The sequence below is a fragment of the Electrophorus electricus genome, chromosome 13 (genome assembly GCF_041902795.1).
Source record: "Electrophorus electricus isolate QZ-2024a chromosome 13, ASM4190279v1, whole genome shotgun sequence".
NCBI lineage: Eukaryota > Metazoa > Chordata > Actinopteri > Gymnotiformes > Gymnotidae > Electrophorus > Electrophorus electricus.
The window spans coordinates 6,674,723-6,688,720 of NC_137509.1; the positions used below are offsets into that span (position 1 = coordinate 6,674,723).

Consider the following 13,998-nt stretch of genomic DNA (forward strand, 5'->3'; position numbering starts at 1 on the left):
GACCAATACTTACAACTTTAGTCTCCTGAAGAAATTTTGTTTCTTCACATTACCTGCATAGACATTTGCATGTTTCCATTATTCATTATGTTATCTCACCTTGAGCTGATTTCACATAAATGTATATTAGAAAAACTGATAAAATCACACTGATCAACCCTTTTATTTAGCAGTAATCCCAAGTAATGAATAATATTACATGAGTCTGTACATATATAGATATGTTGAATAGCATGTACTATATATTGACTTATTCACATGTGCACTGATTTGAATTAATTTATCTGCAGGTGTGGGTCTGAATGAACTAATGCTTATCAATTTGTGTAAGATATTTTGTATTTATATTTTGTTCTAAGAAAAAGAAAAAGTTCAGGACTTCTCCCTTATATGAACAAATTCTATGTTTCAGTACCCAGGGGAGTCTTTCTATTTTTCTTTGATACACAGAATAAACTTGACTATGATTATACATTCATCAATTCAGAATGAACAACCCCATAATGCACTGCAGTAGTGCTGATGGCTGCAGTATGGTCTGTTCTCCACATGATTAATGCAGAGGTCAACAGTAACTTTAACTGCTCCAAAAATGCACTACTTCTACCCAAGCAGCATTTCTGAACAACCTTAAAGCTCTTCACTGTGTGACAGAAATGTGCATGCACACACTTACACACTGACACCACCATTGCACATAATACAAGTCAAACTAATGTTGTCAACAAATTCTAGCATACTATTCCGGATCTATTTAGAGAGGTCAGGAAGATCAAATGATTCAGCTGCTTCTGTTCAAATAGAGGTAAAAGCCATATAAATAAAATTCAAGGTGAACCCTGGAACCTGGAGAATTCAGACCAATTAGATTCAATATATATCTTAGCATGCCCTTTGACGTTTGCTGAGATACAAGTCACAGTTGACCTTTGGAAAATCAAAGGGACACATTAAGTAAGCTCCTATTATAACAGCATTGATTGACAAAAAGCATATGAAACAATGAAATAACCAAACATTTAGAGTCAACTGGCTCACCTAATAAGAAAGCCATGCATAATTACATTTCACTCTGTTGTTGGGCTCCTCTACTTAGTTTTCACTAATCAGGCATCAGTGGTATTTTCTTTTGGAAGTCCTGATCTAAAATCATAGTACATGAGCACCTTCCAACAGTCTCCTTACCTGTGAGAGGACCTGGTGGTTGTGATGCACTCCTGTCACAACAGGCGGCACCCTGTGCTCTTTCTCTGTGCTACCGTCATTGGATGCCTTCTGAATATTTCTCCAATTTGTGTAAGGCATAGAAAAGTCTATATGAAGAATACAAGAGACTACATGGGCACATACACAAGCATACATAACATGTTTGGGTTGATACCAAACATTTTTTGGTTAATTTCAGCATAACTGATTGTAGCATCACATAATCAGTTATGTTGTTTTACCAGTTAAATCAACTTAATATATCATGTATACACTCTGGATATATACACTCTGGGTCAGTGTGTGGCCATAGTTAAAAAAAGAAGAAAAAGAAAGATTTTGCTACAGCAGAGAGTAGAATAACTGTTCTTTGTGAATTAACAGCTCCCTTTAATCATCATTATTTCAGCGCATACTGCTGAACACTGACAGCACAATGATCAAAACAGATTACAGGTAAGACAGATCAAGGTTTATAGAAGTCAGCTCTTTAAAGGAAATCACATGCATTAAACACTAAGAACTTGGTATGTGACCATAGCATGTATTTATGGAGAGTATTATACTTGCAGATAACCCCATGGCTAAAAAGCATTTTCAATGGATATTTAGCATGCACAGTGAATATTAGTCCAGTCTGTTTTTTTTGTAATTGATGACATACATCAGCACTTCTGAGAGAGAGAGAGAGAGAGAGAGAGAGAGAGAGAGAAACAAATACCAATGAAAAATAAAGTTAAGGTATTAGCCACTTAGACAGGCCTGGGTTGTAGTTCTCAACTCCATCACAATAGGTTTTACTGCATCGTTTTGTTTTTCCTCTGCTCTAGTACATCTAATTTAAGGTGAAAGATTTGAAAATGAGCTGATTAATTAAATCGGGAATGGAAAACACTAACTCTGCAATGTACCGATCCCTCTCAGCTGATCTGAAGAGCTATTCGGGAGTACATGTTGCTGAGTGTTAAGAAGTAATCACTGAGAACAAAGATGCACTGTAGACAGGAAGTGTTTGCGCACCCCCTACTGGACACTTTAAGCATTTCACTTACCAGTTAAGTAACGGGATCTTCCCCTTTTCCCTAGTCTTGTCTCTCTCTTTCTGTCCACTGAGCCATTGTTCCTGACTACTGTGTGTTGGTCAAAATCACACACTTTAATTGAAGCAGAAGGCACAGTAGCAACATCTAGCATTCCACTGACTGGCATTTGCAAATGTTTCCTACTTGAAAAACACGGTTTTCCATTTACAGTCTGATCAGGGCTACTGGGATCAGGCAAGATGGAAATATTCAGAAATTTCTGATCGGTTAATGACTTTTCCGTGAACTCTTTCAGATGGCTGAGATGTGGTTTTTGTAAATGTTCTTTCTGTCCAATTCCACACACTAGTACCTTGTCACTACCGCCTTTATCTAGGCCCTCAGACAAAAATCCATTAAACTGAACCTTTGCTAAACCCTGCTGATTATTCTCCTCTTGCGCCAACATAGCAATCACCCCTTCAACTTCTGCTAGTCTTTCCTCAAAAAAGTCCATTGCTTCAGACCCTCCTCTGTTTCCCTTCTCAATTTCACTCCCCTGCCCATGGTCGTCTTCTTCAAACTGCTTGGAACAGGTTAGTGTGGGTGTTTGCAGATGACCAATGCTCCATTGCATGACAGTGGGAATTCTATCTGCACTGGCTGTACCTTCACTAGGGCACAGCTGTTGAACCTTTCCCTTCCTACCGGAGATCTCACTCAGTGTCTGGGGAAATGCTACATCTGGTCCGGCATTTTGATTTCCCCAGCTAGTGCAGCCTTTCCTGGAGCAAGGCTCCGGGCTCCCTGGTACTGTGACATTGCCAGCATTTAATGCTAACAAACTGTCATCATCCCCATGGTCTATCAGTCTCCAATCGCTTGCTTCATCTTCTCCCCACTGACTAAACGTGTTATCCCCAGACTGGAATAGTTGAATGCCAAACTGACCGTGGTGCTCTGTTTTAGGTGAGTGAGAGAAAAATCCTCTCTCTTTCTCTTTGTGAAGTCTGCAGGGAGAAAGATTACTCATAAATTTGCATTTGGAGGCTAATTAGCTGAACATTTCCATAGATGCATCTAAAAACAAATGCAAAGGAAAGATAGGATATGCCCACCTTCCCCCAAAATAACCCCAACAAAAGTAACTGGTCATCCAAACTCACATTGTCCACTGTGGCTTAGGGTATGAGCTGGGATTCTCTATAAGGGTAGACTGGGCAGATCTTACTGCTCTCTCCCTCTGAGAACGAGAGCCCAGATAATGCCTGAGCCCAGAGCCAACACACAGCACAGGTGTAATACACAATCAACAGAGCAATGGCATTCTTCACTACCGCATATCACATGTAACTATGCTCACATATTGGTCTGTGGGGGTAGCTCTGCAGTTTTGTAGTACTTGCTTTGAGGCTGCATGGGTCTGCCGTTGAATGAGTCCACTATTTTAGAGACAAAGAGGCAATCCTGACAATGCTCTAGTTATGGGGATCATTCACAAACTGGTCCATTAGGCAGAAGGTATAGTTAGTTAACATTTTATGCAAGATGCCCAGCATGAACATCCTTTCCTAATTTCTTATTGGCCAGTCTTGACTTTTTGGGGACTTAGGCACCTCACCATAATATAGCTGTCAAAATAGCCTTAGCATACACTCCCACTTTAAGTCATGTTCACTATGTAGTGATTCTTTCAGCCCTTATGAAAGCAGGTTTCTGCTGCTGGTCATGACTCACTGCACTGGATCTTTTCTACTCTGCCTGCATACTGGGCCCTCAGTGCAGCCATGATGGCCTGTGCATCTGCAGATAGAGGGTGAGTGGTCAGTGTGCTGCTAGAATAACTCTCCATCTCATCTGCTCCTCTCTCCTCCCTCAGTGTCTGTCCTACAAACACAAAGAGACAGTACCACACTGAATAATTAGTCTAGGCTACAATTGCTTTAAGATGATTTGACATTTTGGACTGATTGGGTTACACAAGACATATCAATGTCAATTTTTGAATGAACTTGAGTTCATTTTGTTTTCTCATAGTGCTTATAATCAGTTTATGTATTGCAAATATACTGCTTGCAATTAAGCTTAAAAACTGTTTCGTAGCTTTGAATATCAACGTCATAGACTCACAGCCTCAACGCATTTCTCATAAAACACTGGACGTAAGTAATGATGAGGAATCTAGGCCATTACATCAGTCTCACATAATGACAAAACATGAAGCAGACAAGGACAGATGGTAGTTTATTTATAAAATATCTTATTAAATTGTCAAATTCAAATAGTTGTACAAAGAAAAACACAAATTGTATTTTCTGTATGTTGTCTAATGTTACCAACTTTTTGTGCAGTTTAGTCACAGTGCAGAAGAGACATCAGAAGATGGATGTGTTTGCAAACACCAGGACATAAATGTTCTCCTTGAGCAAAAATTGGGAGCAGCACAGGCTTCAAGGCAATATTCCTCTGAATGATGAATCCCTGTGACCAGGGACCTTCACCTATACAGGATCAGTAGTGCCATCTGCCCCCTGAACTATTTAACACCAGTCTTGGTTTCCATCTCCCTCACTGCCTTGCTGAGCAGGGCAGGATCCAGGTGGAAGTAGACATATAGTTCTCTTTCTCGCCTGAGGACGGCACTTTTCTCCAGCTGAGCTCTTTTGGTTCTCAGGTCTCCCACAATGTCCTGCAACAGCTTATATAGATTCTTCTGCTTCTCTTCCAGCTCCCCCAGAACCATAGATAACGCCTGCAAAGGAACAGAAGGCATCGAGGCTTTACAGATCTTTAATAAACAATTTGCACAATCACCATCTGTACAACTGTACTGGACAAAAAAACATTTTTCTTGGAAATTACATGAAATCAAGTTGTCCATTCCAAGACATCTAAATGTAATATATTCATTTTTTATTTTACATAAATAGTGTATTCAATAGTGTGATATTTTAGACAAACTGTTATATCCTACCTTTACCTCAATGTGTTATAATAATTGGTCAAGAAAAATCTCTCTATAAATATTCTTTATATATTTGTTATTAAAAAAAGGTCTTCTCCCCCAAAAACAGGGTTTGAAAAAGGGGTTAAAAATCAATATTAATAATCATGACCTGCTTATTATTGTCTAGTATGATAGTAGTCTAGCTCATACAAACACCACAACACCACACTGCTTTGCAGTGATTTATTACTATTAATTCATTATAATAATAGAGAGCAAGTAAACTTAAACTGTACTGACCTGGAAAAATCTGCATAATTTAAATTAAACAAATATTCAAAGTAAACAACCACGCTATACACAAATGTAATGCCATAGCTGGTAAAAGCATCTATAAAAATGCCCAGAGAACAAAACTGTAACCAGTAACACAAAAAGAAAGTGAAAAGGAAATGGCTGAAAGACATGAACACATTAAGAAATCATCCAATAAGAGGATGCTTTAAGCAAGATGTGACATTTTGAAAATAAAAATCAGAAATAGCAAAACTATCAACCCAGCATGCAACAGAAACAGTCCAATCCAACCAACTGTGCCACCTTAACCCAAAATGCGCGCGCGCGCACACACACACACAAAAAAAATAAAATAAAGTTGTCAATCAAGAACAACTCACTTTGCCTATAGGGGATCTCAAAATGGGGGACGGTGGTGAGGATGAGGACAAGGAAAATAAAGGTGCAAGAAAGACATACCTGTACGTTGGGGCAGAGCTCCTGAGCAGGTGTGGCTGTAGCACGTACCTGCGGCCTCAGGAGAGGCTGCATGATGTGGGAATAGGCTGCACGCTCCAGAGCATCACGGTCCCGCTCTAAACGTGCACCAGTGTAGCTCTGTTCACGAGTGGCCCCGTTCAAAGCCTCACGAACAGACATAAGTTCTCCGTGCAGGCAAGAGGCTTCCACTTCCAGCTTGCCGTATGTCTTGAGGGGATCCTTACACTCACCAGGGTCCTTACCCACTTCCAACATATGCAGTAGTCTGACACACACACACACACACACACACACACACACCCAAAAAACTTATTTGAACAGGTCAACAAATGAATTATGGAAATTATACAAAAAAGTTGAACAACAATAATAACAACAACAACCAAAAAAAAGTAATGTGAGAATACAGGCAGCCTTCAAAGTGGATACTTACATTTTAATGTGAGACTACAAGAAATGTACACTATCTTCATTAATTTCCCACCTGCTAAAGGGTGCATCCTTGGAGCTGATGACCTGTAGCTTCGTGTTAAATCCCAAGCAAGGTGTTTGGGTCAGTTCAGGCTTGCTCAGAGTGCTCCCTCTCTGAGCTGCCATCTCAGCTGCCCCCTCTAGCCTCTGGGCCACCTCCTCCAGTTGAGTCATGGTCCTCCTCCCCCTACGAAGCTCAGCTTCCTGGGCCAGCCGCAGCAGCTCAAAAGAGGCTTTCTGGCGGAGGAGCTGGTCCCTGACCTCAGCCTGCCGGGAAGTGTAGTAGTTCCGTCGGGCAATCTGGAGTGCCAGATCACCGTGCACTACGGGCACATTAAGCAGGCGAGCATTATCCCTGAGAGCTGAGCGGACAGGCTCACGCATCAGAGCGTCAAGGTCGGACTGGACAGAGAGAAGCTCAGAGCGCAATGCAGGCTCTCGCCAGGAGGCCTGCAGGGACCCCAAGGGCTAGAGCGGAACAGGAAAGGAGCAGAGAAGTGAAAGAGAATACCAAAAAATGTGAAAATGCTGTCAATTATGCCAATATTTACAATAAACAAAACTGCAAATCTACTGCACACAAAGCCACAATAATTTATTATCAGCTAGGTCAATTCCCCCCCCTCATACATTTGCCAGCTTTCAAGTAAAGAAAATTGTTTATAGCATAAAAATGTAATTCATTAATTCCTGACTTGTTTCAAGTCTAAAGGCCCCTTCAATGTGTGCTGTACCTCTTTTGGGGTATTGAGCTGCTCCATAAGCCAGTCCTTCAGTGCTCGATCTCCCTGCTCCTCTGCCTGTGCCTTCAAAAGCTGGTGCTGCGCCACAATGTGCGCCCACTGCAGCTGGGCCATCTCCTTCCTCCTGCTCTCCACCACCTTTTCATCCTCTTCTTCATTCTCGCTGCAGCAGCTCAGGTCCTTCACCTGGAAGCACTTGGAGGTGGAGGTCTCCACCATGTCAGAGATGCTTTGGAAGAACTGTCGCTGGGTATAGGTGGCCAGAGCCCTAGTGTTTTGCTCCTCCTGCCGGAGGTAAGGCTCCAGGGAAAGCTGGGACAGCAGGACTGGTGGTCCTGACTGAGGGGCTGGAGGTAAGGGGTTTCCATCTTTCTTCTCCATGGATGGGAGCGCAGCATGGAGGAAGCCAGCCAGCTTTGTGGCCTCTTCCACAAGGTCTTCTAAGGCAGCATTGGTGGTGGCATTTTCGACAGCGAGACCAGAGTTGGCATCATTTGTGGCACTGCACGCACCCTGGCACAGCACAAGAGCCGCAGATGCATCAGCTCCCCGACTGGAGGCCAGCATCTGGAGCTTTTTCAGCCTGCACAGTTTTAGCTGCTTTTCTTTTCGCAGGGCTTGCAGTTCAGCCTCCAGGTCTTCCACAGAAACATCTCCCTCCTCACACAGCGAAGACAGTGACCCATGTACACCCACTGCACTGCTGCTGTGCCCACATGTCTTCAGTAATTCCCCCAACGAAGTCTCATCCAAGATGGGTTTCCCAGACTCACGTAGCACTCGAAATGCCTGCACTTCCTCCGGTGTGAGGACATTGTTGCGGCTCAAGCGGTGACAGAAGACGCGGAAAAGATGCAAATTGTCTGGCGCAGCATCGAACAACCAATCGAATTCTGAACCTCTAAGCGACGGTGCTCCTGGATAACCCAATCGCCCAAGCGCCTCAACGAACCTCTCCCCATTTAGCATGTTTGAAAGTAGATCCCTCAAACACGTTTATGCCTTCCCCTGTAGTAAATTGCGAGACAGCACAGTCCAGTTTATTTAACGCTAACCAATTGAGGATTAAAGATACTGAGTAAATAAGAGCTACGCAAAACCTTTAGTATCCAGTTAGCGTCTTTAGTACATATTCACACGCAGGCATTTTCAATTACGTAATCCATGACTGGCACATCATATCACCTTTTAAAGGGAATAATGAAAACGTGTGAATTTCACTGGCAGTCACTAGACTAGACAAGATTAATCCACAATTGTACGCTTGAAACTGCTATTTCCAGATATCGCAAATTAAAGACAGGTTAAAATAAGAGACGCGACACTTTTGTGTTATATCTGGCTATAACGGTTATTAAATGCTTTCAACTTCTCCACTGTGCATTAATTATCGCTAGATATGATAACATTTTAGTAGCCAAGTAGCTAACGCTAGCTAGTTATTTCAACATAAGAAGTTAACATAGTTATCCTGGCGTTTATCTAACCGTAGGTGACCATAGTTTAGATGAGGTAAAGTGAACTAGCTAGTTAGTTAGCTAGCATTAGCCAAGCTAGTCATTAAACTAGATAGATAACCGTAACTTAACTAACGTTACATAAATAGTTATATTAACCTAACGCCAGCTATCTAGATAACCGTAACTAGTTAGCTAGGTATTTAGCTCACTACATAATTGCCAGAAGGTAACAATAGTTAGCTAGCATTAGCGTTAACTTTAGATATCATGACTAGCTAACATAGGTTAGCTGGCTACACAGGAAACATCAGTGTGACGATTTTAAAAGGGCTAGCGAGTATATCTAGCGAAACAATTTGAATAAACCAAAAATAAAGCGGTATTTTCAAACGTGAACAAATGCTTACCTCTTAATAAAACACTAGCTAAATAGCTATGCCGATGTACTTTCTGCGGACGACCTAGACAGATAGGTTAGATAGATCAACGGTCTTTTGGTTTATAACCGACTCTACTGTCTCGTGAACCTTATTCAACGGTACAAAAAGGGCGCGCGTCTACGTCACTTCATTCGCTATAAAATTACAATTAATTTTTGGTTATTTTAAATGGCATATGCACTCCATACATAACAACACCTAAAATAAACTCGTATTACAGTTTACTCCATATTTTCTCGGAACATTGATTTTATGTTTCCAAAAAAAAAAGCAAACGTGCTGACGTATTTGGTTAACGAATCAGTATATATACCCAATGGAAGGCGAATTGTATCAGCACGGTTAGGTAAGCTAGGCTAGCAGCATCGTTGTAGTTAGTGCTGGCTTTAACCTACTTCGTACAGTTTATGCTTCACTCCAGTTTCACTGACAATAAATTCTATGTAGAGCCATATAAGGAATAGATTTAAAAAAGCAAACTCTTAAACAAGTATATATTTTCAAGCGGCGTTAGATCAGGTAAACAAGTTTTAATTTTATGTAAGGGGTTGTGTAGTACCTTCATTTTCGTGTGTGGAAAACGTTAACCGCCAGCTAAGCCAGTTAAATGTTACGAGGAAACGTTGGCTCATTGGTTCTTGTACTAAAAGGTTCACAGTGATGAATGCTAATGATTTTGCCCTTAAATCTGTGTTCCGGACATAAAATTTGGAAATGTTTGACTTTAAAAAAAATTTCAATAACTTAGATAAGTCCCTGTGAATTTATATTCATGGATAAACTAAAGTTCCCGAAACAGAACGATGGTCCAAGCCAAGGCCTGGGTCCTGAAGCAACACTTTGAGGGTTTCCCTAAATACAGCGACTTTGAGCTGAAGCACGAGCAGCTCCCCGAACTCAGTGATGGAGGTAGGGACTGGAAATGGGCTTTTTTTTTTTTTCCCCTTTTATATGGCACGCATTGTGTTTGCTATTCTTGATCATCATGGATAACTGTTTCAGAGGTGCTTGTGGAGGCAATGTTCCTAAGCGTGGACCCCTACATGTGGTGAGTATGTCAGTGTTGTGTTAAGTTCTTTGGGTTCTGAGGAGTGATCTAACGTTAGATTGAGGGCAGTTGCTTAAAACTAAATCTTTTAAATTATAAGTATCAAGTAAATATGTATATAATTAATGCAAAGCAGTGAAAAGTGGATATTTCATACTTTTGTCTACATTGTATTCAAGTCTGAATTGTCATTTCTAAATTGCAATATTTTTAAATTAAATATCAGTGGTTTCATAACAAGACTTTGTAACTAAACAGTTTGTTCCTAATTGCACATGACTAGACAACACTGCAGACAAAATGTGTTGTAGATATATTAATAGTGCTCTTCTTTGTAGGGGTTCCTTCAAGTGTTTCTCACTTTTCACAGGCCTTTTAGTCGTTTTCGAATGCAACCAGGGGATGTGATGATTGGAACTCAGGTGGCCAAGTAAGAGAGACAAACTCTACTTCACTACAGGTTACTGTGTCCATTCGCCTCCATTTTGGAAGTTCCCAAGTGTTGCATGCCTGACTTGGCTTATGAAGATCTCTTTTATAATTATGATGTGCAACAGGTCCACTAAGAGTGAGAAACAAAACTGTGCAGTGGCTGGTGATCACCTACAGTTAATCTTTATGAAAAGAAGCAATGGTTGGCTTAATGTTTAAGTAACTATGATCCATTTTTTTCAGAGTGAGCTGTAAAATTGGATTGGATTTTGGCAAGGGACAACCACCTTTAAAATACCATTTGGAAACAAATCATGCAAACCTTTTTATTAATTTTTTTAAAACTTATTTTAAAGGGGAAAGTTGGTTAATACTAATTTATAATTTATGTAAGCAGGTTTGTTTGTGTTTGAGGCAGCAGAGGGTTTTAACGGTAGCAGCTGTGCACTACTAAGTTGCATGTATCATTGCTGTGCTCTCTAGGTAAATTAAGTCCTAGGGCATCTACTGAATTATTTCTCACCATTTTATAGTGCATTTTGGCTTTCCTTGGCACACTTTACTTTTTGAAAAATATGTAAGACTTCTTTTTCAACTTTACAACATTTATGTAAAGTGGGTGTCAAAATTTGCTGCTGGAGTCCAGCAAAGTTTTGCAATTGCTCTGCTCTTATACAGCTACTAAACCTGGCGATTTATTGTGTTGAATCAGATGTTATCTATTAGTTTAATGTAGCAATGTGATGTCTAACCCTGCTATGGGAGGGCCAGAGACCAGTGTGGTTTGATTGACCTGCTTTTAAACACCTGATTTAACTCAGCTGATTGCATCTGCTCAGACACAACTACTAAACCTGGCAGTCACAACTTTTGCTGGACTCTGACCATCCATGACCTGACTTTTACATCAGGGGTGTAAAGCAAGCCCCCCCCCCCCCCCCCCCCCCAAAAAAAAAAACAAAAAAACACAAACACTGAAGTAACATCACCATACTGTAATGTAAAGTAACCCATGCATGTAGAGTGGGATTAAGTTTTTTTTTTTTTTTTTTTTTTTTTTTTTTGTTGTTGTTGTTGTTGTTGTTTCTTTCCAGAGTGATTCAGAGTAAAAATCCAGAATTTCCTGTGGGAAGTCATGTGGTTGGCCAGTGTGGCTGGAGGACACACACAGTATCAGATGGGACTAGTCTCATACGCCTCCTGAATGACTGGCCTCTAAATGTTTCTTTCTCTCATGCTCTTGGAGCCATTGGAATGCCAGGGTACAAACCTCTTAATTGTCTTTACAAAACTTAAAAAAAAAAAAAAATTAATATAAACAAAACAATTGTGAAGTACCAAAATGAAATTGTTTAAATATGAAGAAGAATGAAAAGTATTAAGGATTATAGCACTTTGATATAAGAAGTATTTATAGCACCTGCAGTTTTGTCTATAATTTGAAAATTGCTCTAAATGGACAGTCATCATCTACTAACTGCAGAAAGGTTCTGTGTGTGAGATTTTATTCATGGAAGGAGTTGCATTTAAATGTAAAACCCTCTTCTTTTGCACCCGTTTGATGCCAGCAGAGGGCTCAATTTCCAACTTGTGTGGTGAAAGTCAAGCTGAGCAACTGGTTGATTTTTGGCTTCTTTCAACCTGTTCACCGTTTTGTGTGTAGTTTAAATGTATATATTTGTATGGATCCTTATTTTTACTTTCCTTCATAGTTTGACAGCTCTGTATGGTTTAGAAGAGGTGTTGGCCATCAAACCAGGGGAAACTCTTCTGGTGAATGCAGCAGCTGGTGCTGTAGGGAGTGTAGTGGGTCAGCTCGCCAAACTGAAAGGATGTAAGGTGGTGGGGTCAGCTGGGAGCGACGCCAAGGTGGCCTACCTGAAAGAGCTGGGCTTTGACCATGTGTTTAACTACAAGACCGTGCAATCTCTAGAGGAAGCTCTGAAGCAGGCCTCCCCTGAGGGCTATGACTGTTACTTTGATAATGTAAGTAGATGGATACCTTTTGGTTTACCTGGAAGTCACCCGTGTGTTTTTAAAGACGTGTAAAAAGAGAGGGATTGAAACTCTTAACACAGCTTTTAAATGAATCTGTTGTACATAAAGGTATAGAATTACTGAGTTCTGTGTCTGTTTTCATGATTCCCTAAAGGACTATATCTGTTCATTTTCACAGGTTGGTGGACACTTCTCCAGTGTTGCCCTTCCACAGATGAAATGTTTTGGGAGGATTGCAGTATGCGGAGGAATTTCCACATACAACAACAAAGAACCTCAAACAGGTCTGCCTATATTAAATATCATAACTTTTTGTGCAGTATTGCGTCAGATGTTGGTTATGTACTGGAGCGTCCAACAATATGCACGATGGTAAGATGCCTGACTAATCCTCACTCTTGTCCCTATAGCCTTGTTATATTTGGGTCTATAAGGTGTGAAAACATTTTATGATTTCTTGGAAAGAGGCTCTCTGTACCGAGCAGTTTACGCAACAATCCGAAATATGCAGTTGTTAATCATACAATGACATTTTACTGCAGTTATGGTAATGAAAATGAAATGTTTGTGGTGTGCCACAGGTCCTTATCCACAGCTCACTATGATCATGAAACAGTTGCACATGGAGGGCTTCCTGGTGGGGAGATGGGAGCATAAGAATCAGGAGTCTCTGAAGAGGATGCTCACCTGGCTGCAGGAGGCAAGTGTTTCCTTGTCCTAGAATCTTTTTCTTGATTGGTGAATGTAAAGCCTCTTGGACAGTATCTGGGACTGTCCTTCAGTTTGAGTAGTTCAGTCATGGAGATCTTGTTAATTTAAAAGCAATATTTTCATGCGTTTTAAAGTGTAATCTCCCTGGATGCTGTCTTCATTTCACACAGGGAAAACTGAAGTGTACAGAGCATGTCACCACTGGCTTTGATAACATGCCTACAGCCTTTATGGGGCTGCTTCATGGTGAGAACATGGGAAAGGCCATAATTAAAGTCTAAAGTCTGTGCTTTACATCTTGCATTTAAAAATGAGCATTATAGAACTGCACTCTTTAAATATAGAATAAAATCGGATTTGATTTTTGCACAGGGTTGTGTGGTCTCTCTCTCTCGTAGAAAGCATGATGTTTCTGCCATTCCTAGGATTGCATTTTGAACAGAAGTTTAAACAAGTGATGGATCTTGCTATTATTAATATTCCTACTTTGTATAGAGCCTTTTTTGTACCTGTAGACACATCAAAGCAGTGTGCTGAGTGTATCCAGTAAACACCCTACTGAGTTCTTTGGTTCCTTATTCTATAACACTGTATTTATTTTTAAGCAATGGATTTTCTGAGGCAGTCTAATGTAAGCTAGAATCCTGGCAACTGAAACGTTTATTCACAGTTTGCTGCTTAGATAGTAGCTTCAGTGACCAGACTGACCAAACCCCAGGGCACCAACTGTCACTGGACATACA

At 40.6% G+C, this 13,998-nt stretch overlaps 3 protein-coding genes across 6 annotated transcripts in view; 1 reads left to right on the plus strand and 2 right to left on the minus strand.

Annotated features, from left to right (window-relative positions):
- Nucleotides 1-4,704, minus strand: part of poln (polymerase (DNA directed) nu) — a 40,868-nt gene extending 36,164 nt beyond the window's left edge. Inside the window, exons 1-3 of the mRNA XM_081695056.1 lie at nucleotides 4,569-4,704; nucleotides 3,957-4,115; nucleotides 1,186-1,313 (exon numbers count right to left, since the gene is read on the minus strand). Coding sequence (XP_081551182.1) covers nucleotides 1,186-1,313; nucleotides 3,957-4,080 — 252 coding nt within the window. The 5' untranslated portion in view covers nucleotides 4,081-4,115; nucleotides 4,569-4,704. The remainder of the gene's footprint in view (nucleotides 1-1,185; nucleotides 1,314-3,956; nucleotides 4,116-4,568) is intronic.
- On the minus strand, nucleotides 4,454-9,258 carry haus3 (HAUS augmin-like complex, subunit 3). Of its 3 annotated transcripts, XM_081694874.1 has the most exons (6): nucleotides 9,034-9,258; nucleotides 8,267-8,351; nucleotides 7,158-8,174; nucleotides 6,437-6,891; nucleotides 5,932-6,217; nucleotides 4,454-4,980 (listed from the first exon to the last, which is right to left on the minus strand). In XM_081694874.1, the coding sequence occupies exons 3-6, from the start codon at nucleotides 8,133-8,135 to the stop codon at nucleotides 4,765-4,767; spliced, it is 1,935 nt and encodes a 644-aa protein (XP_081551000.1). In that variant the 5' UTR covers nucleotides 8,136-8,174; nucleotides 8,267-8,351; nucleotides 9,034-9,258; the 3' UTR covers nucleotides 4,454-4,764. The 3 variants fall into 3 exon arrangements, with proteins under 3 accessions (XP_081551000.1, XP_035375931.2, XP_035375929.2); XM_035520038.2 differs by lacking the exon at nucleotides 8,267-8,351 and having other exon boundaries at nucleotides 9,034-9,257; XM_035520036.2 differs by having other exon boundaries at nucleotides 7,158-8,351; nucleotides 9,034-9,257.
- Nucleotides 9,259-9,385: 127 nt separating this feature from the next.
- Nucleotides 9,386-13,624, plus strand: ptgr1.1 (prostaglandin reductase 1, tandem duplicate 1). Of its 2 annotated transcripts, none has more exons than XM_035536551.2 (9): nucleotides 9,386-9,585; nucleotides 9,854-9,975; nucleotides 10,069-10,114; nucleotides 10,485-10,544; nucleotides 11,641-11,808; nucleotides 12,259-12,532; nucleotides 12,723-12,828; nucleotides 13,126-13,244; nucleotides 13,426-13,624. In XM_035536551.2, exons 2-9 carry the CDS (start codon nucleotides 9,870-9,872, stop codon nucleotides 13,534-13,536), a joined length of 990 nt encoding a protein of 329 aa, XP_035392444.1. In that variant the 5' UTR covers nucleotides 9,386-9,585; nucleotides 9,854-9,869; the 3' UTR covers nucleotides 13,537-13,624. The 2 variants fall into 2 exon arrangements, with proteins under 2 accessions (XP_035392444.1, XP_081551002.1); XM_081694876.1 differs by having other exon boundaries at nucleotides 9,866-9,975.
- The last annotated feature ends 374 nt before the right edge of the window (nucleotides 13,625-13,998 follow it).

Coding starts and splice junctions, on each gene's coding strand:
- haus3 (XM_081694874.1), bottom strand. CDS start 8,135: ATGCTAAATGGGGAGAGGTTCGTTGAGGCGCTTGGGCGATTGGGTTAT. Junction 6,218..6,436: donor AAGGATGCACCCTTTAGCAG/GTGGGAAATTAA, acceptor TGTGTGTGTCAG/ACTACTGCATATGTTGGAAG. Junction 4,981..5,931: donor AGCTCTGCCCCAACGTACAG/GTATGTCTTTCT, acceptor GTTCCTTTGCAG/GCGTTATCTATGGTTCTGGG.
- ptgr1.1 (XM_035536551.2), top strand. CDS start 9,870: ATGGTCCAAGCCAAGGCCTGGGTCCTGAAGCAACACTTTGAGGGTTTC. Junction 9,976..10,068: donor CCCCGAACTCAGTGATGGAG/GTAGGGACTGGA, acceptor TAACTGTTTCAG/AGGTGCTTGTGGAGGCAATG. Junction 10,545..11,640: donor ATTGGAACTCAGGTGGCCAA/GTAAGAGAGACA, acceptor GTTTCTTTCCAG/AGTGATTCAGAGTAAAAATC.